Consider the following 26,729-nt stretch of genomic DNA (forward strand, 5'->3'; position numbering starts at 1 on the left):
TGATACAACCATTCTGGAGAGCAATTTGGAATTATGCCCAAGGGGCAATCAAGCTATGCATACCTATTGATCCAGCAGTGCCACTGCTGGGTCTGTATCCCAAAGAGATCATAAAAAAGGGGGAAGGATCTACATGTACAAAGAAATTGACAGAAGCTCTTTTTGTAGTGGCAAAGAATTGGAAGTTGAGGATATATCCATCAATTGGGGAATGGCTGAACAAATTGTGATGCTATTGTGCTATAAGAAATGATGAGCAGGCTGATTTCAGAAGAACCTGGAAAGACTTATATGAACTAATGCTAAGTGAAGTGAGCAGAACTAGAAAAACATTGTACACAGTAACAGCAACATTGTGCAATGATCAACTATGATTGACTTAGCTCTTCTCTGCAATACAATAATCCAAGACAATTCCAAAAGACTCACGATGGAAAATGCTATCCACATCCAGAGAAGGAACTATGGAGTCTGAGTACAGATCAAAGCATACTATTTTTACTGTTTCTTTGTTTTTCATGGCTTTTCCCTTTTGTTCTGTTTCTTCTTTCACAAAACATGACTAATGTGCAAATATGTTTAACACGATTACACATGTTTAACCTATATCAGATTGCTATCTTGGGGAAGGGGGATGAAAGGGAGGCAGAAAAAGTTAGAACTCAAAATCTTATTTAAAGAATGAATGTTGAAAGCTATCTTTACATGTAATTGGAAAAAATAAAATGCTATTTACCAAAAGAAAAAAATTTTAAAACTCACATTTTAAAACTGTGAGCTTAGCTCACAGACCTTAAATTAAGAACTCCTGTACTAGGAGAATAGCAGGCTAAAAGAATCTAAAACCTGAAAGAAAACAGAATTCCTATGGGGGCAAATCTCAGCGGAACTTTATAGAGTTAATGAGGCAGGTGACTACCAGGACAGCAGTTTGAATTAGAAAATAAAATGAATGGACTTGTTCCCAGTTGGGAAAAGATCTTACTTTTCTAGGGACCAAAAAATATCACCAGAGGGTGAAATAACAAAATAGACTGAAACCCCGTGAATGATAGAATCTACAGGTTTTAGATAAAGGAGCTTTGAATTAGAAGGAATGAGTAACAACAAATAGGCAATTCCTGGAAAGAAATGTTTAAATCTTTAAACCTATGGCAAACTAACATAAAAATGTCCTGTCATTTACTACAGTTGTATATAGTTTGTACCCTGATTTCTGTCATCCTGAGTAATGTTCAGTTGCACATGTAACCGTGTGTGCTTTGGGCTACCAGGAGAGGAAGTGTGGTAGAGTGGGAAGGATTCTGGACTTGGAAGAAGATCTGACTCCAGCTCCCAAACTCCCGATAATCACCAACTTTGTGACCCGGGGCAAGTCACTTACCTCCTCTGAACCTTAGTTTCCTCATCCTAAAATAGTAATAACAGTAGTGTCTGTCTTGGGTTTGTTGTGAGTCTCAAGTGAGATAATGCGTCAAATATTTTACGAACTTTGAAGCCCTATATAGAAGGTAGTTATTATTATGGTTATAAATCTCAAAGTATCAGGGCAGCTAGATGGCGCAGTGTGTAGAGCACCAGCCCTGGAGTCAGGAGGACCTGAGTTCAAATCCGGCCTCAGGCACCTGACACACTTCCTAGCTGGGTGACCTTGGGCAAGTCACTTAGCCCCAATTGCCCTCCCTTCCCCCCTCCAAAAAAAAGTAATCTAAATCTTAAAGTGTTCTAAAAATTAATCTTAGTTAAAGTGGGGAAGATAAGGAAAGGAGAATCATAAGAGAATACAAAGAGGGAAAGACTGCTTATTCCAAAGGGTAGTCTTTAGAGGAGATTTCTCTACCCTTTTTATTCTTGGGTGGTAGCTAAGAAAAATTAACTAGAGGGAATTTCCCTCTAAGATAGAGAATCCAGATTTTTTGGCAGGGGCATTCTGTTTAAGGAATAACTCAGTGGAGGCATGTCCTTTTTCATCACAAATGCCCCCCCCTTGATTAGATAATTAGATTTAATATAGGTTAACTACAGGTAGATGGGATAGTGTAAGGATAGAAACAAAAGAAAGGTAAGAATGGCTGTGAATAGGAGCACTAGGTCTGGCCAGAGTTGCTATACGATAATTTTTCATAACAATGGCTACTACCATTACAATTTTTATATCATCACTATGGAGGGTTTGTTTTGATCTTTCTCCCAGGAGGACAAAGGATAACCAGACAGCTGCAGCAGATTGCCTTCCCAAGTAATCTGAAGCCATCTGTCACAGAGGGTATTAGCCAATTTTTCCAAAATTCACAATTTTACTAGGTAGGCAAAAAATTAAGAAACTTAGAGTTTGGCCACTTCCTTCAGCCCCACATCCAAAATTCACCTGAGAGTTACTTTTCTAAGAGAAGGTCAAGAGATTTACTGGGCTAGCTGGGATAGCTTTGATCAGTGTGCTCCACATTGATGAGGAACTGCTAGCTCAGAAAGTGGAGGAGGGAAGATCTGTGACCTTAGGAAAATGGACATCTGTTTAGATCAGTATTTTCTAAGTTCCTTGGATTATTGCAGTGATAGCCTCCAGTGCTACTCTTCATGCCAACTTTTTCCTCCTCAAAATGCTGTGTTTTTTTCTATTGGAATAAAATAATCTCTTTACAAATTATTAAATTGGGTATCTTAAATTAGTCTCATGAGTTTAAGCAACAGAAGCCATTCTCTGTAGGGTCTAACCTTGGAGGTGGCTGCAGACTAACAGAGAAAACCATGGTTTAGCAAAGAGAAGTGGAAGTACAGCTGAATGAATGAACAAATGAACAAACCTCTACTTTAGCATTTAAAAACTACAAGGAAGTAAAATGGAAAATTCAAATACAGATATGCAAATTAGCAACTTACAGCAGGTGTTTGTTCTTCAATCTCTGCTCAGTTGTTTCCTCTGGTTTCTTCTAGCCACGCAAGCTCAGATAGACAAGGGGTTTTGTTGTCTGCCAGGCTCTGGAAGAGGTGATCTGATCTAGTCTCATTTAAGCACATTAGAAATTAACTCTTTCTAGATCACAATGGAGAGACTGCATTTCACAAAATATACAGACTAAAAGAAAACCTGAAAAAGCTTCTAGTTTTACTGATAAAGCTATGCAATTCTTTTTTTTTAAGAAGATGCTTACATTTTATTTAACATTTTTAAAGTCATAAGACATTGCCACGTAATATTATTTCATTTGATCACCTCTTGCCCGGACTATTGGAATAGCCTTCTAATTGGTCTCTACCTCAATCTTTTCCCATGTCAATTCATCCTTCACACAGCTACCAAAGTGATTTTTTCTAAAGTACAGATCCAACTGCGTCCCTCAGTAAACTTTAACAACTTTCTATTGCCTTCTAGGATCAAATATAAACTCCTGTCTTTGATCTTTAAAGCCCTTTATAACCTGGCCCTACCCTATCTTTCTAACCTCATCATATTTCTTCCTTTCATACCCAGCATGGTCTAACAAAATTGACCTTTCTATTCCTTCTACATGACACTCCTTCTCCATTCCCTGTACCCTGTACAGCCGCTTCCTTCCTTCAAGACTCAGCTCAAGCCCTACTTTCTATATTATTTCTTTCTTGAACCCTTCAGCCTCTAGTGCCCTCCCTCCCCAAACTACCTGGTATTTATTTTGCATCCACTAATATATAATATATGTACATGTCATGTCCCCAACAGAACGTAAACTCCTTAAGGTCAGGTAACGTTTTATTTTTTGTCTTTGTGTCCTCAGGACCTAGCACATAGCTTGGCACCTACTAGGTTCTTAATAAGGTCTTGTTGATTAATCGATCCTCAAAACAACCCTATGAGGTAGGTAGTGTAAGAATAAAAATTCCTATTCTATGGATGACAAAATTAAAGTGAAGACTGGTACTGACTTGTCTAGAATCCCATAGCTCCTGAACTTTAATCCTTTTTTTCACTCTGCCATGGTGCTTATCTGAAAAGAAGACTCCAATTATCTCTCCCTAAGGAGATTTCTAGGACTCTGAGGTTTCTAAGAAGGCAACTCTACATCTTACATAGAAAGGGTTTGTTCATAAACATTAGTCTGGCATAGCTTTTGCATGTTGTATAGGGCCAAGAACAGAGGTCAACATATGGGTTGCCTTTGACACAAAGCTCCCAAGGGAATGAATGCAGGGTAAGGCTGAGATTCAACAAAAAGATTTCATATGCCCCTTATTATATATTATGGGGAACATGTAATGTTATCCTCTGTGCAGACGGACTAAAATTTCATATTAAATCAGTGCAGAGGGAAAACTCTACTATATGTACTGTTATTGCCTTGAAGTCAACACTACGACTTTTCAAGGTTGCCAGCGCATCTACTTGGTCTTAACTTATATTCACCAAAAAAAAAAAAAAAAAAAAAGCAGATTATAGATGGAGAGGTTGGGGGGAGGGGTTGGGGAAAAAGGAGAAAAGAAGGAAAGAAGAATTATCTTCCTTCTTCATGATTTCCAGGGAACAAAGGAGGGTGCAAAAGAGAGAATATGGTACATGTTGATAACACATAGATGCTAGTTACATTTCCTGTATTTGTTATGTGAAGTTTTGCATATTCAGTACCTTTTGCAAAGGGCCCTCCTCCACATCCTGACTCTTTGCTTTATAAAAACCTGCTTTCCCTTTATATCTCTCCTCCCACTACTCTGAGGAGCAACAGCATCATCTCTATTGGGGTTCTACATGGCTTTGTTGACCTCCTTCCAGGTCCTAGAGTATGTCTCTGTATCTGACTTTGCTGACCTGTATCTCTGTGTTAGTCTGTGTCTTTATCATTGATGCTCTAGAGATGTGTGTACTTTCATAGGTTTTCCTCCAGGGAAGTGAGTCTTGTTTGTTTGTAGCCTTTCTTTGCAGCTGTTTCTTTTCTTTTAAAGATTCAGCCCAAAGAGCAGCTCGGGTGAGTCTTCAAAGTAGTCAGCACATTGAGTGATGTCGAAACGCCAACCAAAGCTGCGGACCTAAATCAATGCCAGAACAAAGGGCCATGTCAAGAAGACACAGTTCAAGGTAAGTTTACACTTTGTCAGAGAATTTACTTTATTGAGGGAATTTAATACCTAGTTGAGAAGAAAGGAGTGGTAAATAGAGATAATATTTTCTTGGGGGGGGGGGACTACTTTGAAAAAAGTGCTTCAAAAACCTTGAAGTTCTATGTAAATGAGAGCTATCATTGTTACTGATGTGAATTTATGTTAATCTCCCTAGGAACATTTGCATTTTAAATTTTAATGTAGCTCTGATCATAGAGTGAAAAGCTTTGTTCCTGTTAGAGAAATTTCAAGAATAAATGGGGAGGAATCGAGAGGATACACGTTGCTGCTGATTTTTTGCTTTTCAGCGAGTTCAGGAGCTGTGTGTGTGTGTGTGTGTGTGTGTGTGTGTGTGTGTGTGTGTGTTGGAGTCTGGATGACAGGAAGGCTGTTTTATTTCTTCCTTGAAATTGTAACATGTAGGCAGCCCTATTCCACTTATAGGTAAGGTCATTACAACAGGAACTATCTGAGTTATAGTTATACCTATGATTGACTTTGAGAATTAAGGAATCCCTACAGAAATCAGTTAACCTATGTCCTTGGTCTAGTCACCTGATCTAACAAAGATTCTCCTGTTTTGAATGATTTTTCTCAGTCTCAGAAAGATGTTATATAATCCTACCAGTAAGTACAGTAAGATACTAAAACATTAAATCATATGCTACATATTACATATATTACAGAGTTTAATACCTGCCATGATCCTGATTTTCCACAGATACAGATTCAAATAAATGTTAAAATATATTCTTCTAGTCTAGCACTGAAATTCATTGCACATCTACTTAAGCCTTTTCTTTTCCTTTCAGCTTTCTTTTGTCTACTTAGAACTCAGGTGGAAGAAAAAGACCTGTAATGCCCTACCTATTTATTCCTCCTCATTGGTTTCAAAAATGGACAGTTCTATGATTTACCTCTGTAATCTTATTCCCCAGGTCAGTATTATTTCATATTCTAACAACTTTTCTTGTCTTGACCACTACCATGAATTTATCTGATAGACTGAAGCACCCATGATTTTGGGCAAAGATTTTATCCTTTTGTTCTATTTACATTTATTCTGTATATAATTATATATGTTCTCATCTGCCATATTAAAAATCAAGTTGTGCATAGGGATTGATTGATTTTTTGTATTCCCAACACCTAGTGCAATTCCTGGTAGATAGCAGGTGCTTAATAAGTGCTTATTGATTGACTAATTTACAAAACAAAAAGGTTGGTGGTTTGGGAAGGGGAGAAGAGCAGCTCAAGCAGTCAACCAACAACTATTTATTAATCACCAGTTGTGTGCCAGGCAGTGTGCTAAGAGCTGAGGATTCAAAGAATTGAATGATTCCTATTCACAACAAGTTGATTTTCTAATAAGGCAGACAATAAATTCATATAAGTACAAAGAATTAAAAAATCCCTACTTCCAAGGAGCTCACAGATTAATGTGGGAGGCCACAAATACATATACATATATATGTATATATATATATATACACATATATATGTATATATATATATATACATATATATGTATATATAACACAAGCATAAAGTCAATGAATTCAAATATATTTATGTAAAACAAAAAACAAGGTATTTGGGGAGGGAGGGCACTAACAATTGGTAGCACCGGGAAAGACTTCACATAGAAGGTATAGCTACTTTACTCTTTAAGGAAGAAGGGCTCTGAGGTAAAGGTAATGCATTCTAGAAATCGGCAATTGCCTGCACAAAGGCACCTCAGTGGGAGATGGAATGTTGTGAGTGAGGACAGAGAGAAGGTGAGTTTGGCTGGACTGCAGAATTGTGGGAGGGAGAGTCATATCCAAAGAAGCTGGAAAGATAGGTTGAGGCCAGGTTGTGTGGGGTTTTACAAGCTCTGAGGTAGACATCAATTAAGTAGCCAACAATAATTTGAGAAAGCAGCAAAGTGATGCAGTGTTCATGGCTTCAAATGGAGAGGAAGATCTGTTCTGGAAGTCACGCTATTTTTTTTTTAACTTTCACATGTTTACCAATAAGGCCAGCCTGCATCATGATAGTAAGCACCAAAAGAATGTGGCAATAATGGTGAATTGTGAGACTTGTCAACTGAAAACCATTTTGTAAGTGGTTCAGAGAGAGAGAGAACAGAGGGAGAGCGATTAGCTTAATGAAAACCTACTAGAGGATGAAACCTTGTACTTCAGAGCCAGAAGGATAACAGATGGCAACCGCATTAAAGAGGATTTAATCTACAAGAAACCAGATTTAGGCTATTTCTGGGTGGGAAGAGGGAGAAGAGGAGAAAATAAAATGGGAGACAGAGAAAGAATGAAAAGAAGATTGAAAAGCAAGCAAAAGAAGAGAAATGCAAAAAATAATAGGAAGTTTCTTAATAAAGATAGTTAGGTTCTATATTTACTATCCCAAACTCTCCTTAAAATGGCAGAATTTTTCCATCCTGCTATTGACCATAAATTATTAATCTCCTGGTCCTTGACACCTGACATTGGCAGACATTTCTACTAACCCACATGTCGTTCAGTACTTTCATCTCCTTTGGGCTTTATCATAGGTACCATTAGATCGTGAGCTCCCTTTAAGCAGACTGTCTTTTGCCTTTCTTAGTATCCTTGGCTTAGCACAGTGGAAGGCTCTTAATAAATGCTTATGGATTGACTGACAGGTACTGTTTGCAGACCTGAGGTATCAGCTACTAATTTAAGCAACATGGATCAGTTAGTCTATTAACGTTTATTAAGTGCCTCCTGTGTGCCAAGCACTGTGCTCAAGGCTAGGGATAAAATTAAAAAAAGCAAAAAGATAATCCCTACCCTTAAGGAGTACACAGTCTAATGGGGGAGACACAAAAATAAACAAATACTACATACAAACGAGTTATAACAGGGTAAGTAGGAAATAACTAAGATAGGGAAGGAGTTAGAATTAAGAGGGGTTGGGAAGGGCTACCTGAAGATAGAATTTTAGTTGGGACTTAAAGGGAACCAGCAAAGTTGTGAGTGGAGATAGGAAAGGACAGCATTCCAAGCATGAGTGAAAGCCAGTGTCAAATGCCTATGTTCTCCCTCAGATGACAAGGGTTACTTATTTCTCATAGTGATATGGACCTATGATTTCAAAGGTATAGGGGACTCTAGTGCAAGCTGGCACTTTCTCTGCCACTTAGACTCAGAGAATTGCCTAGAGGAGTGGTGTCAAACTCAAAGAGAAAGGCCATTGATCTGTAGCTGCATACTGGTATTGACTTTAAAATGTAATGCTATCTATGTTTTATTTTTTATTTATTTTGTTAAATATTTCCCAATTACATTTTAAAAGGAGCTATGAGGGATTGCTTGAGGTGAGGAGAAAGTGTATTCTAGGCATGAAGTAGTCTGTGCAAAGACATAGAGATGGAGATGAAATGTCAAGCATGCATGAGGGATATTAAGCAGGCCAGCTTGGCTAGAATAGAGATCATGGAAGGGAACAATATCAATACATCAAGCAAAAAACATTTACTATATACCAGGCACTGTGCTATGAAACAATGAATACTCACAAAGAGCTCACATTGTAATGGGGAAAACAACAAGTAAAAATATATGAGTGCATTTTTATATGTGTAATATGCATATACGCTCATTCAATATGTGATACTACATTGTGTTGTATGTAACATATAATGTTAATCATTATATTACATGTTCTTATATGTCATATATGGCATACACAAATGCATATGTATATATACATTTGAACAATACATATATGCATATATGTATATGTAAGATATACACATATATGTGTGTATAATGTGTGTGTGTGTGTGTGTATATATATATATACATATATATATATATAACACATATCTAGCATTCAAATGTCCTTAATTCAAATCCCCTTAATAAAAGGATTTGTTCTGTGAAGTCTGGATTCCATCAAAGGGCCACATTTGAGGACTTAGAGGACATGTGATCTGGAGGCCATAGGTTCCCCACCCTGTCCTCAATAAACTGTGGGTTATGACCCATATGGGGTCACAAACCACAGTTAAAGAAGCGCTGAGTGGAAAAAATTTAAGAAGTCCTATACCTAGAATATGTGTGTGTGTGTGTGTGTGTGTGTGTGTACATATACATACACACACATATACATAAGCTGGGAAGTAAGGTAAAGAAGATTGTATTTTATCCTAGAGACATGAAGAAGTCCGGAAGCTGCTTGGAACTTCTGGAGTGAAGGAGTGACATGGTGAGACCTGTGCTTTAGAAATATCACTTTGGGAGCTGCGTGGAGAATGTACTGCAAAGGGAAGAAACTAGGGGTATGGAAAGCAATTAAGAGTTCAGGAGAAAGACTAGAATAGAAGTACATATACTGATCTAAGAACATCTGCATAGAGGTGATAGTTGAACCCATGGGAGCTTCTTGTTGTTATTGTTGTTTGTCCTTCTTTTTTGAAGAGGACCAATGACATCTGGGGTGATATCTTGACTCATGGGTGAATTGGATTTAAATGAGGCAGAGTTGTACAAAGTTGTCAGTCTCACTCTCTTTTCCAGGGTCATCAAAGTCTAGTGGCAGGGCAAAAATCAAGATGACCAGTGATGGCTTGGGATGCAGTGGATGACCTTGGCATCTCTGATGTCTGACCAAGCTCTAAGAACTCCACAGTGCCTGTTTCACCTGCCTTCATGGCTATTGGAACAAATTATTCTCACTTGCCCATTCTGATGGGGGAAGTTTTCACAAGCTTGGAGTAGACAACCCCCTAACTCACTGATGGGTTTGAGGCCTCTTGGTTATCTTCATCCTGGTTTAGCCCCTTTCCCCAGGCCAGAGTGTAGCTGCCGGGCATGCTACAGCTTCTTGGAGCCAGAGGTGAGAGTTAGGTGAAAGGTGAACACCAAAGGTGGTTGAGTAGCCCTGAAAAGGGCTTGGCACAAACCCTCACAACAAAGGTGCTAATCCTCTTGGAATACCCTATAAATCCCAAGGAACTTCTAACATCACTGATAACATATAGAGAGATAAGGGGTGAAGGCAAAGATGAGGATTTGGCAAAGGACACTGGGTTATTCATACAGGTAGGAGGAGAACTAGGAAATAAAAATGTCAAGAAACTCAGTGAGTGAAATACTACTGTGCTGTAAGAAAGGATGAGCAGGCTGATTTCAGGAAAACAAGGAAAGACTTACATGAAATAATGAAGAGTGAAGTGAGCAGAACCTAGAACATCATATACAGCAACAACAATATTGTTCACAAGAGTAAATGTGAATGACTAAGCTATTCTGAGTTATATGAATATTCAAATAAACTACAAAGGACTTATGAAGGAAGATGCTATCGACCTTCAGAAAAAGAACTGATATATGGAACTTTGTACTGTATAGTTTCACATATGTATCTGTGTCAAAAGGTGGCCTTTTCTAGTACAGGACTGAGAGGGAGGGAAGGAACCGGCTTGTAACTCAAATGTTACCAAAAACAAACAAACAAATAAATAAATATTTAAAAAAAACTCTAGAGAGGGTGATAAAGAGTGTCAAATATTACAGAGAGATCAAGATAAGACTGAGAAAAGTCAATAATAAATAAATTAGTAAAAACCATTAGTTTTCCCAATTGATAAGTGGTTAAATGATATGAACAGGCAATTTTCAGATGAAGAAATCAAAGTTATCTATAGTTATATGAAAAAAGGTTCCAAATCACTATTGATTAGAGAAATGCAAATTAAAATGATTGTGAAGTACTCCATTACACCTATGAGACTGGCTAATATGACAGAAAAGGAAAATGATAAATGTTGGAAATAATGTGGGAAAATTGGGACTTTAATGCATTGGTGGTGGTTCTGAATTGATCTAACCATTCTGGAGAGCAATTTGGAACTATGCCCAAAGGACAATCAAACTGCATACACACAACAACAATTCAACAATACAATACCACTACTATGATCTCAAAGAGATCATAAAGAAAAGAACCTACATGTACAAAAATATTTATAGCAGCTCTTTTTATGGTGGTAAAGAATTGGAAATTGAGGGGATGCCCATCAATTGGGGAATGGCTGACCAAGGTGTGGTATATGAATGAAACGGAATACTATTGTGTTACTAAAAATAATGAGCAGGATGATTTTGGAAAAACCTGGAAAGACTTACATGAACTGATGCAAAATGAAGTGAGAAGAAGCAGGAGAACATTGCACACAGTAACAGCAACATTGTGCAATGATCAACTATGAATGAGTGAGCTCTTCTCAGCAATATAATGATCCAAGACAATTCCAAAGAGAGAACTGATGGAATCTAAATGCAGATGGAAGCATACTATTTTCACTTTCTTTATTTTTTTCATGTTTTTTTCTCCTTTTGTTCTGTTTCTTCTTTCACAACATGACTAATATGAAAATATGTTTTACATGATTACACATATATAACCTATATGATACTGCTTACCATTTTAGGGAGGGAGAGGAAAGTGAGAGAAAAAACTTGGAACTCAAATTAAAAAAAAAAATGAATGTTACAAATTATCTTTATGGGGCAGCTAGGTGGTACAGTGAGTAGAGCACTGGCCCTGGAGATAGGAGAACCTGAGTTCAAATCTGGCCTCAGACACTTGACACATGTACTAGCTGTGTGACCTTGGGCAAGTTGCTTAACCCCAATTGCCCTGCCTTCCCCTCTCCAAAAAAAATTATCTTTACATGAAATTGGAAAAAAATACTATTTAAAAAACAAACAAATGTTAGTTACCTTGGAAAAAGTAGTTTCTGTTGAATGATGAGGTCAAAAGGCAGAGTATAAGTTGTTGAGAAATGAGCACCAGGTGATGTTATAACAGTTATCATTTCAGTTCTAGGATGTCTTCCCTCTTCTCCATTCCAGTAATGAATGACCTCTCCCTCATCTGAAATCACAGGACTTTGTACCTCTTTTTGAAGTTATGCTGTAATTCCTGTCTTATTATCTTTATTAGATTGTAAGCATTTTGAGGTCAGAGACAATATCTTATTTATTTTGTTTCTCCGTTAGCACCTAACTCAGTTTATTGTACCTGGAAGTAGCTTAATAAGTATTTGTTGAATAAAAGAATTAGTGAATGAAATAGAATTAAGGAAAGAAGCATTGAACATAGACTATTTTCCATTATTGTTATTTATATGTTTGTCTTAGCTTTCCTTACTAGACTGTAAGTTCCAAGAGTGAAAAAGCGATGTCAAATTTAGTTTTCTATACCATAAAACTCTAGACATTGTGCCTCAATCAATTAATCAAGTACTAAGCATTTACTGAGTGCTTGTTGATTGGTTGTATCCCTTTTTTATTAAACAGGAATGGAGGTTAGGGTATATATAAAATTCATACAAGGTAATTTTGGAGGAAAAGGACTTGCAGCTACTAGATTAAGAAAGGCTTCATGTAGGGGTTGCGCTTGAGCTGAGTCTTGAAGGAAACTGGGGATTCTCAAAGGTTGAGATAAGGAGTGGATGTATACCATCAATAAAGATAATAATCAAAATTCTTTTCATCAAGGAGACATAATCAAAGTTTCAAACAAAGCCCTCATCTTTTAATTTTCTAAATTACATTCCCCCCCACCCCCGCCCCATTAACAAGCATTTACTTTCTCTCCCTCCCATATTTTAACACTTACATTGTTCAGGCTTACCCCTGGTTACACCAATTGAAGAAATGATTTGGCATTAAACCAAATGTGAATGTGTTGACAAAGGAAAGAGGGGGAGAGCAGGAAAGAGTAGAAATATGAAAAGACAGGAGGTTTTCAGAAGTGATGAGTAGTCATTTTCATGTTAACAAACTTTTTTTGAGAGTGAATTTTATCTTTTAAAAAATGTATAACTTTTTAGCATTCTTTTTATAAAATTTTGAGTTCCAAATTCTCTCCCTCTCCTTCCCAACCCCCCCCTTTGAGAAGGTAAGAAATGTGATATCAATTATACATATGAAATCATGCAAAACATATGTTGTTTTCAAAAAAGCAAGAAAAATAAAGAAAAATTTAAAAATTATGCTTTGTTTGCATTCAGACTCCATCAGTTCTTTCTTTGGAGGTGGATAGAATTTTTCATCACACATCTTTCACCATAAAAATTGTCTTGGATCATTTTATTGACCAGTATAGCTAAATCATTCATTGTTGATCTTTGTACAATTTTGCTGTCACTGTGAACACTGTTCTCTTGGTTCTGCTCACTTCACTTTGCATCAATTCACATAAGTCTTCCCAGGTTTTCCTGAAAGCATCCTGCTCATCATTTGTTCTACTACGATACTATTCCATCACAATTGTATACCACAACTTGTTCAGCCATTCCCCATTTGACGGCCACTCCCTTGATTTCCAGTTCTTTGACATCACAAAAAAAAATGAGCTGCTAGGATATAAACTAAATCCACGTAAATCAGCAGCATTTCCATATATTACTAACCAAGCCCAATAGAAGAGATAGAAAGAGAAAATTCCATTTAAATTTACTGTAGACATTATAAAATATTTGGGAGTCTACTTGCCAAAACAAATCCAGAAACTATGTGAACATAATTACAAAACACTTTTCACATAAAGTCAGATCTAAATAATTGGAAAAATATCAGTTGCTCATGGGTAGGCCAAGCTAATATAATAAAAATGACAATTCTACCTAAATTTATTTACTTATTTAGTACTGTATCAATCAAACCACCAAAAATTATTTTATAGAGCTAGAAAAAATAATAACAAAATTCATCTGGAAGAACAAAAGGTCCAGAATACCAAGTGAATTAATGAAAAGAAATGCAAGGGAAAGTGGCCTAGTTGTACAAGATCTACTAGTCACACATGCGACTCACCCAGGTGACCTAAAATCATCACAAAGAGGCAACTTAAACCCACGTGGTCTAAGAGCCTCTGATGTCCCAAACCTATCACTCAAACTCATGTGTAAAACTAGGCCCTCCCCTGAGTTAGCCCCACCTCGGGCCCCACCTTAGTTACCAATCCACACCCACATAGGTTTTACACCTAATAGGGGTTTGGGCCTGGGACTTGGCACCTAGTAAGGCTCAAGGAAATACACTGAATTACTCAAAGGGAACAAAAGCCAAACTCTTCAAGGGCACTTGGTGAACTAAGTGTTAAGAGCCCATTTTGCTTACCAGCACAACATGTCACTAATAAATGGATGAAACATTTATTAAGTGTTAACTGAACATGCTAAGTTAAGGAGTTAAAAACCAATAAACAGATAGTTTTTGCTGTGAGGAGCTAACATTCTAATGAGGCAAAGATCATACATAAAGTAATGATGGAAAGCTGAAGAAAGTCTGGGGTAGAGTCCAAGGTTCCAAGTGGCTACTTAAGAAATAGTTAACTGATTAATGTCCTTTTACTCTTTTTAATTCCCAGCTTATTTATATTTACCAAATAGCTATTATGTACTTGTGGCAGCTAAGTGACAAGGTGGATAGAGCTCCAAGCCTAGAATTGGGAAGACCTGAGTTCACCTGGGTTCGAGCAAGTCATTCGATACTGTTTGCCTCAGTTTCCACCATCTGTAAAATGAGCTGGAGAAGGCAGTGACAAACCAATCCAGTATCTTTGCCATGAAAACCCAATGGTGTCACAAAGAGTCGGACCCAACTGAACAACAAATTACGTACAAAGCTCTGAACTGGGTGGTTTGGCTGACTAAGATGAATAAAATATTTTGTTTGCCCATGTGGGCTTACAGTCTAATGAGGGAGAGGAGAAAAAGATTGGCACATAAACACTCATGTAGCAAGGATTGCTAAATTTCTCTCTCCTTCAATGCCCAGTCTTCTCCTCTGAACTTAACCTCTTTTATATTACTCACCTTTTTCCCCACTCTTTTAACTTGTTGAATTTGGCTTTCTGTAACACACACTCTGTACTTTCAAAATATACGTAATATAAATGAATCAAGGATTATAAAAATTTCTGACTCCTTGAGAGAGATGAATGCTAATTCTTTTGGGAGGTTGGGACAGTTATTATATAGCTTTTTCCATGTTCTTGAGGTCAGTGACCCTCTCAATTTCCAGTTCTTGGCCATCACAAAAAGAACCAGGGTTCTATTCCTCCAACTCTCACACAATTTATCAATCAATAGTTATTAAGTGTCTATTATTTGCTGGGCCCAGTGCTAAGCACTGGTGGCAACAGAAAGAGGGAAAGGAGTCCCTTCCCTCAAGGAACTTCCTCTGGGGGGTTTGGGAACAGCACTTTCTAGAATCCCTCAAATGAGTTTCTATTTTTCACTCCATTCTTGGTCAGCTTTTGGTGAATCTGTAAGTCATTTATCTCCTCATTCCCTCTGCAGCACCCAGGCAGAAAGTTTCAGGGTGGAGTCAGTACATCCCACCCCCGATACTCCCACCTTCTGTCTAACTTCGTTTTCAGGCTTCAGTTTTCTTCCAGGCCAGGTAAACTATTATGCAAATTACCTCAGGCCTTTTCTAGGAAGGTCACTGAAAAAAACTAGGAGAAAGGAGAAAGATTGTATCAGTTCCTCCACTCTGGGCAAAAGATTTTTGCAATCCCTTCCACCACTTACGCAAAGTACAGCGTGAAAGTCCATAACAGGTATACAGCTCTTCACTTGCCTAAGGAAAAGTGTGAGTTAAATTCAACTGATGTTGGAGGAGAAAAGAGAAGAGGGTTAATGTAGAGGAGGACAAATCCAAATAGCAGAAATCGCTTGAATTGGGTCTATAAAAACAGCTATGTAAAACTGCTTTTTAACTTCTCTAGAGGGAAATCTTCAGCTGAGAAGAATTGGTTTTGTTTGCATAGCTCCATCTAATAACTAATAGGTGACTGGAAAGGTTTTACGCTAGCTAAGCAAATTATGTAAAGTTATTGGGATTTGGAGTTGGAAGGGGCTCTCAGAGCCCATGTAGTAAAACCCTCTCATTTGACAATAGAGGAAACTGAGACCTAGGGAAGTAAAATGTCTTGCCCAAGGTCGGTGGAAAGTATGCACAACTTCCTACTTTGCCAGAGAGTCATTAACAGAGACTTTTCAATAATTATATCATAAAATGGCAGTGGTATATAATTTTGTCATTTGTCTGGTATTTAAGTATTCAAACTCTATAGCCTATTAGCATGGACTCCCTCAAAGCTGTAACTAGGGTAGGAAGCTTGGGCTTTATCCCTGGTGACCTATATTTAAAATAAGGGCTCTAAACATAGGTTCTGTGAACCTATTTTTAAAATTTCAATAACAACTTTCACAACACAACTAATGTGATAATATGTTTGATATGATTGTACATGTATAGTCTATATCAGATTGCTTGCTGTCTCGGGGAGGAGGGAGGAGAGGAAGAAAAAAATATGGGGCTCAAAATCTTATAAAAGTGTATGTTGAAAACTATCTTTACATGTAATTGGAAAAAATAAAATACTATTAAAATAAAATAAAAATTTTTTAAAATTTCAATAACTATTAAAGTTATGATTGATTTCTTTTGTAAGCCTATGTATTTTACTTATGCATTTAAAAGCATCATTCTGAGTGTGTGTCCATGAGCTTCACCAGACTTTCATTTAAAAAAAAAAGATTAAGAACTGTGGGGTCCAAAAATATCTAAAGAAACTGAGGCACAGCTCCAAGCCCATAGCACTTCATTAAAGGAATCTGGCCTCCTCTAAATGGACCTCAGATCTTTCTCACAATTTGAGATGTCCCCTGGTCCCCAGGGCCTTACTTTTATAGAACTTGGTACACACAAAAGAGGCCAAGTAAAATACAGAACATCTTTGGTTGATAAACCTTGCTGTTGACCCTCCAAGAAGGTTGGAAATGATACATCAGTTTGGTCTGGGGGTCACAGGTTGGGTGAAGCAGGGCTTATTTCCACTAGGTGATCATAAGATGGATTCCTCCTCCTGTTGGGCAAGAGAAGGTGGTCCAATGGCACAAAAATAAATTGGAGGACTTTCCGCATTATGCTGAAGCATCCTACCCAGGCTATTTAGTCACAGTAACTGCACAAAACAGGGTAGAGATATCCTCATTCTATGCAAGTGGACTTTATAATTAGTAAATAAGAAGTGAATGCTGAATTTATAGGTTTTAAAGTTTGAGGCCTACTATGAGAAAAAAAATCTAATCTGGTTATCCCTATATTATAAAATATGCATTAATGTATGTTATTCTTATACTAATATTAGTTGAGTAAACTGACTAAATGTTTATTAGCAGATAAGTATATCATTAATAATTGCTTACAGTTATTATCCCTTGTAACAATAATGCTGCTAGCAGCTGCTGTGGAGGTGTAAGTCATCAACAAAACCAGAAACATCAGCACACAAGTGGGATTGATCTGTGTTTCTAGGGCAAGCAACTTTAAGTGGTTTACAATCTCACTCTAATTAAACATACATATATCATTCACTTTGTTCAAGGGAAAAAGTGAGCACCCTGAACTTCAAAGAAAACACAAACAGAAATTACAAGTGGATATTATATAAACAGAGCAAATAACACAAATCAGCAGACAGGGCTTCTAACCCTCTGTCCATAGCAATACAAAAATAGTTGCCAGAAAGAGAAGCACCAACAACTGGGTTTTCAAAGCCTGAGGGGGCTCATTAATGTCTACCCAGAGTCTTATCTGGGGCAAAATCACAAGAACGCTCTTCCAATGAGTGAGCCCCCAAAGCAAAATGCTAACTTCTGAGTATATATATACACATATGCTTCTTCAGGGTCAGAGGGTGTCACAACCATGTGACTCAAACTCATGTAATTTGGGTTTTCTTGTGACTCAAGCAGGTCATCAAAGATTCTTGATTTAATCAAAGACTCAATCAAAGGCACCCGATTGCCTTAGTGCTGAGAAGCACTCCAAAAGAAAAAACAGCGAAAAGTACCACCTTGCTTGCCATTACATTTCTATGGAATCACACTGATTAATAGTGATTGAAATAAAATAGGGGTCCAATAAATCATTTCACTCAGAACTCCTGATTTAGAGGGCACAAAAAAAAATTAAAAAGACAAACTTAAAAGATTATACAATTTAAAATTTTCTTACATTGATGTGTTGATATTATTGTACCCTTTTACCAGCATAGAAATGACTGGGCTTCTAGTTAGTAAGACTAGTTAAAATAAGCTACCATATGCTCCTATTATTAATGTGATCCTTCTGTGAGCTATAATTTCCTCTCACAAATGAATTTGTTGTCATTATCTGACATTATTTTTACACTATTAATTGCAAAATTGATATAAGTAAAGCAAGCTTTTCTTGTTCCTTGTCCTGACTGCCAGAATAATTAGCTCTAGATTCCCTTCATATGTTTGATGTAAAAATGTTCTTTCATCAAAGTCCAGCTCAGGTGTTACCTTCTCCCCTGAAGTTTCCCTCTTTATAATGGCTGGAAGTGATCCTTCCTTCTCTCTTATACACTTTATCATATTCTAATGTATATTATAGCCATCTGTTTACATGTCTTATTTCAACTCCTATGATAGATTATCCAGTCATTGAGAACAGGATTTTGTGTTGTTTGTGATTTTTGGATATCTCACACCTAGCACGGTACCATACACTTAATAGGCAGCAGAGTATAAAGGAAAAAGCAATGAACTTGGAGCTGTAGGGCCTGAGTTTGAATGCTGACCCAGCCATTTACCACCTGTGTGAATTTGTCAAGTTTCTTAATCTCTCTGGGTCTCAATTTCCTTATATGTAAAATGAGGAAACTGGACTAGATTATCTTTTAAGATTCCTTCCAGCTCTAAGTCTATGGTTTTATGAACACTTAACGATGTTTGTTGAATTGAAGCTTGAACTCCTCTCTTTTACAGTATTTCCTTTAGGATTCCTTATAGTATCTAGGAGAACATGATCAATAAGTAATTCTATCAAATAAATTGCTAAAGAATTTTCAATAATTCTATGAAAACATTTTCTTTTATTTTCTATAAAGGTGGCAGTTTTCTTTATAAAAACGTTTATGATGATATTGAATATCAATATAACTGATTAAACGTACTTTGTGACAGTTTATATTTACTTTAATTTTAACATATAAGCTGTCCTAACCTTTTAATCAGATGCTCTATCTTCAATCAAGATACTTTGTCCCTTTAGTCTCTTTTTCTCTTATACACTTGTAGTAAACGGTGTTTTTATTCTTTTGGTTTTTATTCACTTGATGTTATTTCATAAATATGTTTCCAGATATTTTTTATTTTTCATAGACAGCTAGATGATGCAGTGGATAGAGAGTTGGGAAGACTCCTGAGTTCAAATCAGGCCTCAGATATTTATTAGCTGTGTGACCCTGGGCAAGTCACTTAACCTTTGTCTGCCTCAGTTTCCTCACTTGTAAAATGGGCATCATAATAGCACCTACCTCCTGGGGTTTTGTGAGAATCAAATCAGATGACAATAATTGTAAAGCACTTAGTACCTGGCACATAGTAAGCACTACATAAATGTTAGCTATTGTTCATTATTAATTAGAAGAAATACTACCTGCCAACTTCCCATGCTTCAAACGCTCTCCTTCCTCATTGCTGCCTCCTGGTTTCTCTGGCCTCCTTCAAGTCTCAACTAAAATGCTACCTTCTGCAAAAATCCTTTCCTGATTCCCCCTTAATTCTAGTGCTTGCCCTCTCTTGATTATTTCCAGATTATTATATGGACTAGTCTACAGCATCGACTGTCTTTTGCCTTTTTTTTTTGTATCCTCAATGCTTAGAATAGTGCTTGGCACATAGTAGGCTCTTAGTAAATATTCATTGCCTATTGCATTAATGTGAAGGTGGTAGTTTTCCATAAGCATCTTCAAAACATCAAAATATCTATGATTTCATCAGTGGGAGTGTTGCCTCCATTAATTCAGGTTGAAAATCCTCTACACTTTAGTGGCTAGATGATTTCATGTGTTGGTCTTAAAGAGGGGGAAAGATTCAACTCCAAGCCTGCCTACAGACAATCTATTATCCTTGAACTAGCCTAAGTTCAGAGAGGCTCATCATTAGAAGTTTGGTCACCAGGTAATTTTTTGTTTTTTTTTTGGTGGTGGTGGTAGGGCACAGATAAACATTTTATTGGAGGGTTGAGTATTTTTTCTAAAGATTCCTGAAAAAACATGCCAGGGTTCCCCCCCCCTTTATTATGAATGAGGATACATATACATAAATAAAATAAAAATTTACATTAAAGACTGATATGCATCTCTCATCTTTTTCCCCAGTTACTTACATTTTTGAAACTAGCATTGAAATTTAAAATGGGATTTTATTGTATTTGAAATAGTTCACGTACATAGTAAGAGTTTGTTACTTGAGTTCTTCCCACTGATAATCATTTAATATCAATTTAGTAACTTTAATAGGAGCCAGAGTCTGAACTAATCAACCAGAGGAAAAGTTTGCACCTTTGTTCTCTGAGCAAACTCAGTGAATACCTCCTCCTATGTCGACAAGCGCAGATAGGGCTGACTTAAGAACATTCTTTCCTCTGTTCATGGCCATTAAGGATGAGACCCTTAACCTGAAACACTATTTGGAATAATGGGACTTTTCCTCATCTGAGTATTTTATGGACATTTACTCTGTTATGGTAAAGAAAATACAGATGTCCTGGATCATAATTTCAATGGACATTTTGTCAACTCTCTTATCTTATTGTATTTACAACCTATTCAATTAAGAAAACTCCTTTTCTTGTATGATGGTTAAACATACATGGGGATCATAAAATTGAGTAACACAGACAAGCTGAGCTAGGACTAAAAATGTATTTAAACCTCCTTTCTTTGTTCAGACAGTTGGAATTTATGCTCTGGCTCCTTGTATGTACAAGTAAGCTAGCTCGGCTAGCTTTAAGGAAATAAACAATATGAATTTACATATCACCTAGCTTGTTTGCCTCCTTTAACCAAACTTTCCTCAACACAAAACTCTATCAGTCAACAAACATTAAGTACTTAGTATGTGAAAAGGACTGTGCTATATATACTATAGTATATGAATATGGTTAATAAAAAGTAATCTTTGTACCCTTCAGATTGAAGTGTCATTTTCTGCTATAACAGAAAATAGGAAATACATCATTAGGTCTTCCAGGTCCCCTTTCCTCCCCCCCCCCCCCCCATTCGTCCTGTTGTGTGTGCATTTGTTTTTTCTTAAGAATTAAACTGATTCATTCTAGCACTTATGGCGACCTGTTGTATGTACTCTGGAAGACATAAAAATCCAAAGAAGACCGGATCTTCTCCCTGAGGCAGTTTATAATTTAAGAGAGGAAATAAGGAGCACTGCACACAATTACATGCAAAACCTCTTGGGTATCACACCAGATGAACAAAGCGCTTTGGGAATTCACTGAAGGGTGAGCCATCCTTAGGATCCTGGCACCTTCCACCTCCGGGTGGGGTGGTCAAAGAAAAAATGCCTGTTTAAGATGGGCTTGGAGCGAGGTCTGGTTTTCAGAAGGCATTTCAGAGAGAGGTACAGCCGGGCAAAGGCCGTGGCCAAGGAAGAACAGGGTTCGAGGCACTGGGGAGAGGTTAGCGTGGCTAGAGATGGAGCACACCGAGCAGATGTGGACGGGAGAGCAGGAGGGCCCCCAGATTTACGAAGGCCTTGGATATCCCCCCTAGGTAGGAATTTGGAATTCCTTGAGACAACGGGAATGCAGGGAAGGTCTTTGAGCAGAACAAACAGGAACGTATTTGTGAATTAGGAGTATGACTGCTTCAGCAGTTTTGAAACGAGCAGGCTGGTGGGTGGGAAGGGAAGACTAGAGGTGGGAAGATAAAGTGGGGAGCCATGGGAACTCGGTTATCACGGTGGTTATACGAGAAGGCATGGAAGCTGACAGCTCTGCCTCATGGGAAACCCTGGGCTTCTAGACTGCTTGGTCCTTGTCTGCACGTCATTCACAGGAATGCCTTCCTCTACACACGCGGCCCTCGAAGTTTTCCCTCTCTCGGGTTCTTGCCGCCACCTCAAGCCAGTGGTCTGGGTTGGGAATCGGTCGAGAAGCGCGCGCGCGCACGCTGTGCCAGGAGAGGCGCAGGAGGAGGGGGAGGGGAAAGGTCGAGCGTTTCTTCGCGCCTGTTAAAGCACCTCACAACTGCCCCAGAACGCCGCGGGAATTCTGAGAACGGGGCGGGCCTTCGAACTCGCGCGCTGAGGGGGAAGGGGTCAGGAGGATCTTTCGCGACCTCCAATCAGAGCTCACTTATAAAATGGTGAATACCCGGATGTGAAGTCCTGCGCGGATACAAAGGCAAGTCTCTCGGTTGTCTCTTCGTGCCCTCCAGTGACCAATGAACACCTTCTTAAGTACAAGTGACAGTACCTACAACCAATGAAAAGCCAGTTTCTCCGTGTGGTGAGAATCACTTCAATTATGACTAACCTACCCATGGTTTCTATTGGACAGGGCTGTGAATAGCAGTAGAACGGTCTAATCAGGAGTAGGGACTGGGAGAAGAATTAGCCAATAGAAAGGTCTCTAGGAGTGGGGCGGAGGTCTCGGTTTTCGCGGTGTCGGTGGACGAGACGCGGGGGCCATTTTGTGAGGAGACGGAGACGGGGACGGAGAAGTAGTAGTAACCGTTGAAGACGCTATCTGGAGCAGTAGTCCGTTTCTTTACCGCTGTCGGATCGGGGAGGCGGAGATTCAGAATCCAACCTTTTCTCCCTCTCCCCACCGGGTGAGTGGTGAGAGTCGACCCGGGAGAGACACAGAGACCCTTGGGGGAAAGCAGGGCGGGGGAGGGAACCTGGGGGAAGAGGCGCAGAACGATTCCTTCCATGATAATAGCGCGGCCCAGACCGACTTTTCACTGGCGCGGCTTGAGTCTTTGAGGGGTGGGGGTAAAGGGATTCGAATTGGCCTCGACTCCATCGTGGTTTGAACATAGTTCCGGAGACCCCACGAGCATGTGCTGTATAACGGCACCCGGGAGAAGAAAACACCGTCTCTCCCCTTATCTTATTCTCTCCCTCCCCTCCCCCTGTGGTAACGGCTGCCGGCCGCCTCCCCTGTATACGACAGTGGCGGCTCCCGGGAGAGACCACGAGACGGAGAAAGAAGTGGGGAGGGAGGGTGGGAGATGCTCATAATATGGATGAACTTGTTCGTGACGTTGATCTTTCCGCTTCCAGTAGCTTTAATCCTCTTCTCATTTTCTGCCTAATTAGAGATTGGAAAGGGGGCGGGTTACCCTGGAGATGCTCGGTTCCATTCAGGTCCCTTAAATTCTGGAGACCTGTAGATGGGTGGGGGTTAGCGGGCGTGTGGAGTGTTCGTGGAGAAAGATCAAAACGCGTTTTGCCGGTAGTGTGCCTTCTATGCACTTAATCAAAATAGCAGTTGCAGAATACTAACTTAAAATATTTTTTTTTCTCTCCTCTACAACAGAAAAGGTGGCTTTTGCAGTATTGAACTTAAATTGTATTTATTGGGAAAATATTCAATTAATCGTAATTCTAGCTGATTTACTACTTTTTATCTGCAGGTTACAAATCATAGTTAGTGAAGCTTTGCTGTGAGGTAGGTATTACTGCATTTTCCAGATGAGGAAACTGAGGCTTACAGTATGAATTGTCAAGAAAAGAAGTTAGGAATTTCAGCAATGAGATTTTGTTAATGCAGTTAGTACAATAGAAATGTGCTAGCTCTTACAATCACTTGCAAGAGTCTCCTTTGGAGACCACTTGGAAGGAAACTGGAAACTTTCAAACTGTATTTTAGGTATATAAATTATCATGGAGACTTAAAATTACACGAATTTGGGATTAATAAATTAGGATTATTACCTTAGCTTATTTAAAATTTGCAGCTGTAAAAAATTTCCTTAAAATTAACCAGTTTTGGGGGATGCATTTAAATTTTCAGTTAGGGTAAAATAACAGTATAGGAAACAGACCAGAAAATGTTTTTTAGTCTATGTCTCACTGAAACTAATACTGTTAACTTGTAGCCACTGGTGACAAAATAAATTCAGGGTAGAGGAAATCTTTTAAGTGGGAGTGGGCTTAAGTAATTTTATGCTGAATGTTCCATACTCTATTAATAGCATTTATATAGTGTCTTATCATTTGCAAAATGCTTTAAGTATGTTATAATTTAATCCTCACAACAATCCTGTGAGGTAGGTGCTATTCCTATTTTACAGATAGGAAGCAGATTAAGTGATTTGATCATATAGTTGGTGTCTGAGACAGGATTTGAACTTGGGTCATTCTGATTTCAGGACCAACATAGTGTCCACTGTGCCCCCTAGCTGCCTGTTTCAAACACTAATAAGGATCTTTTGTTCTACTAGATTAATACAGAAAATAGTGGAGAAGGGCAAGTATTCACAAATATTTGTGACTAAACTTTTTCTAAAAAGAAAGGGTAGAGCATGCACTAAACTGTTGTAATAGGAAGTCTTTTATCCATCCTCCATAGGAACTTAATCACCTAGGTGTCCTTGTCAGGAATGATTTGTAAGAGATGAAAATTTAAAGTGGACTCTAATTCTGACTATATGAATACTGGAGGGTCATTTTTGGATCCTTACATCATCATGAGCTCCATGTAATGAAAAGAATTCAGGTTAAACATTGCTTTGAGACACTCTGGCCGTTCACAGACCTACTTTTTAAAAACTTAGATCTAGATGTACTTTACAGTAGGGTGGGTAGAAACAACATTTTAATGTTGTGGTGCCAGGCTAAGGGAAGAAATGAGGAAAGAAAGGTATATATGTTGCTTGTATATTGTGCTCAACATGTTTGTATTCTGTACTCTTCATTTCTCTACCACCTTAAAGATCTTAGAGGTCAAATAGTTAAGCCTCCCACATTTCTAGATGAGGGAATGGAAAAACATTTAGTATTTACATTATTTTACTCCTCCTTAAGTGGTTGTTAGCTCTGCAATAGGTAAAAAAGACTCAAGAATATGATACTTGATTATGGTTCTTCTGTGTAGCCCTTAGTCAAAGCTTATAACAGAAGTTTACATTATATGTGACTAGATTTTAGATCTGGTATCACATTTGAAGAATAAAAGAAAGCATTAGGTCTTAATTTATTAAAAAAAAAGCTACGTGTACATTTTTCCTTATGAAGTATTACTGAAGCAAAGGTTAGGAATTAACATATTCCATGGGGAGGCAGTGTAGTACAAATAAAGAGCTCTGGATTGAGAGGCAGATTAGGAGAGAGTTGTAGTTGCAGCTCTGCCACTAACTAGCTATGTGAGTTAGGTCAAGTTATGATGAGCCTCCGTTTATCTAAAGTGAGGTTAGAATTAGATGGTCTTTTACAGGTACAATCTATGTTTGAAAGCCCTTTATTATTTGAACAAAGTCTTAAAAGAGGGGATAAAGGTTCATCAAAACCAATTACAGCTACAACTAACAGTATATGAAACAGTACACCCCATCTCTGTAATAAAAATGGAGGTTCTTTTTTTCAACTATTCTCCAGGACCAAGGTTGGTTATTATAAGATTTTGTTTTGGGTTTTTTAAATGAAGTTAACTTTAAAAAAAAGTCATAAATGTACAAGTATCCTAAAAAAAATCTCTTTGAGTAAGTAGGCTATTTCAGTTAAATTTTTTAGGGATTTTTTTTTGAGATACAGTATTGTTTGGTGCCTCTGTGTTGTCATAGTCTTATTTTATGTTGGGAATGTTAGGTGATAAGGACTTCTGCCCAAGGTATAGAAATGACTGGGGCAAGATGGAACTATTTTGAAAGACCAAAAAAAAAAATCCCAAAGCCCTAAACAAATTTGTGGTACTCTTATGAACACACCTGGTAGATAAAAATAGATTTAATGAAATAATGATTTCCATTGCTCCTTCCCCCCTCAGAAAAAACATAAAACTACAAAATTGAGCCAAAGAATTAATTATTCCTTGAGTAAGATGTGTGGAAATATTTAATTCGATTGGTTACAAGATTTTACACATAGGTGTATAGAGAGCAAGGTTCTGATGTATTTGTAAAGCTGCCATAAAGGAATACCAAGTTCTCTTGATGTGTTTCTCACTTTTGTAATTCATCAGTTTAACAAAACCCAACATGGGCTCCAGTAAGCGCTTAATTAGTGTTGAAAAGATTAATTATATCTCTTTGTAATATTCCTCTTGCTCTTTTTTAGCTTCTGGGCAAAAGGATACTATTGCAAATGGGCCTTGAAGTTGACAATTCAAATTTTAAGCACCATGACTCCAAGTAGTTTTATACTCTTGCCTCTCAGTGCTCTAAAATAATTCTATTTGTGTTAGATAAAATTTGATTTGAAAATGAATCTTTTGTTGTAGATAATGTGAACCAAAGTTCACTGCTAAACATAGAATGCTGAGTCAGTGGTCTATGTTACCAGAAGTCCTTGCCATTTATGCAGGGTGTCACTAAAATCTGGACACATAGGAAAATGACGGCAATGTGGAGTTATTGCATCAAGTTCACGTGAATCTTGCAAAGTGCATCATCAACCTTGGCCTCACAAATGATGGAAATCATATTTGAAGATGTTATTAGTTAATATTCCAATTAAATAAAATGTGGTTGAAAATTTCATTCATTTTATTTCTTGAAAACAGCATTTTTGCCTACATGTCCAAACTTTAGGAACACCCTGTATTTTAAGA

At 37.9% G+C, this 26,729-nt stretch overlaps 2 protein-coding genes across 10 annotated transcripts in view; one reads left to right on the forward strand and one right to left on the reverse strand.

Moving 5' to 3' along the window:
* RPGRIP1 (RPGR interacting protein 1) overlaps positions 1 to 9,910 on the reverse strand; it is a 70,373-nt gene extending 60,463 nt beyond the window's left edge. The window contains 1 exon segment of the mRNA XM_036736611.1: positions 9,833 to 9,910. Within this exon segment, the coding sequence (XP_036592506.1) occupies positions 9,833 to 9,910 (78 nt within the window).
* A 12,663-nt stretch (positions 9,911 to 22,573) lies between these two features.
* HNRNPC (heterogeneous nuclear ribonucleoprotein C) overlaps positions 22,574 to 26,729 on the forward strand; it is a 55,897-nt gene continuing 51,741 nt past the window's right edge. For 4 of the 9 annotated variants that reach the window (XM_036734896.1, XM_036734895.1, XM_036734898.1 and 1 more), the window contains exon 1: positions 22,627 to 22,788. The gene's annotated coding sequence lies outside the window, so the exon portion shown is untranslated. Of the gene's footprint in view, positions 22,789 to 26,729 lie in introns of all 9 variants that reach the window. The other 5 variants (XM_036734899.1, XM_036734901.1, XM_036734900.1 and 2 more) reach the window with 4 other exon arrangements.

This window comes from Trichosurus vulpecula, chromosome 8 (assembly GCF_011100635.1).
Source record: "Trichosurus vulpecula isolate mTriVul1 chromosome 8, mTriVul1.pri, whole genome shotgun sequence".
Lineage (NCBI taxonomy): Eukaryota > Metazoa > Chordata > Mammalia > Diprotodontia > Phalangeridae > Trichosurus > Trichosurus vulpecula.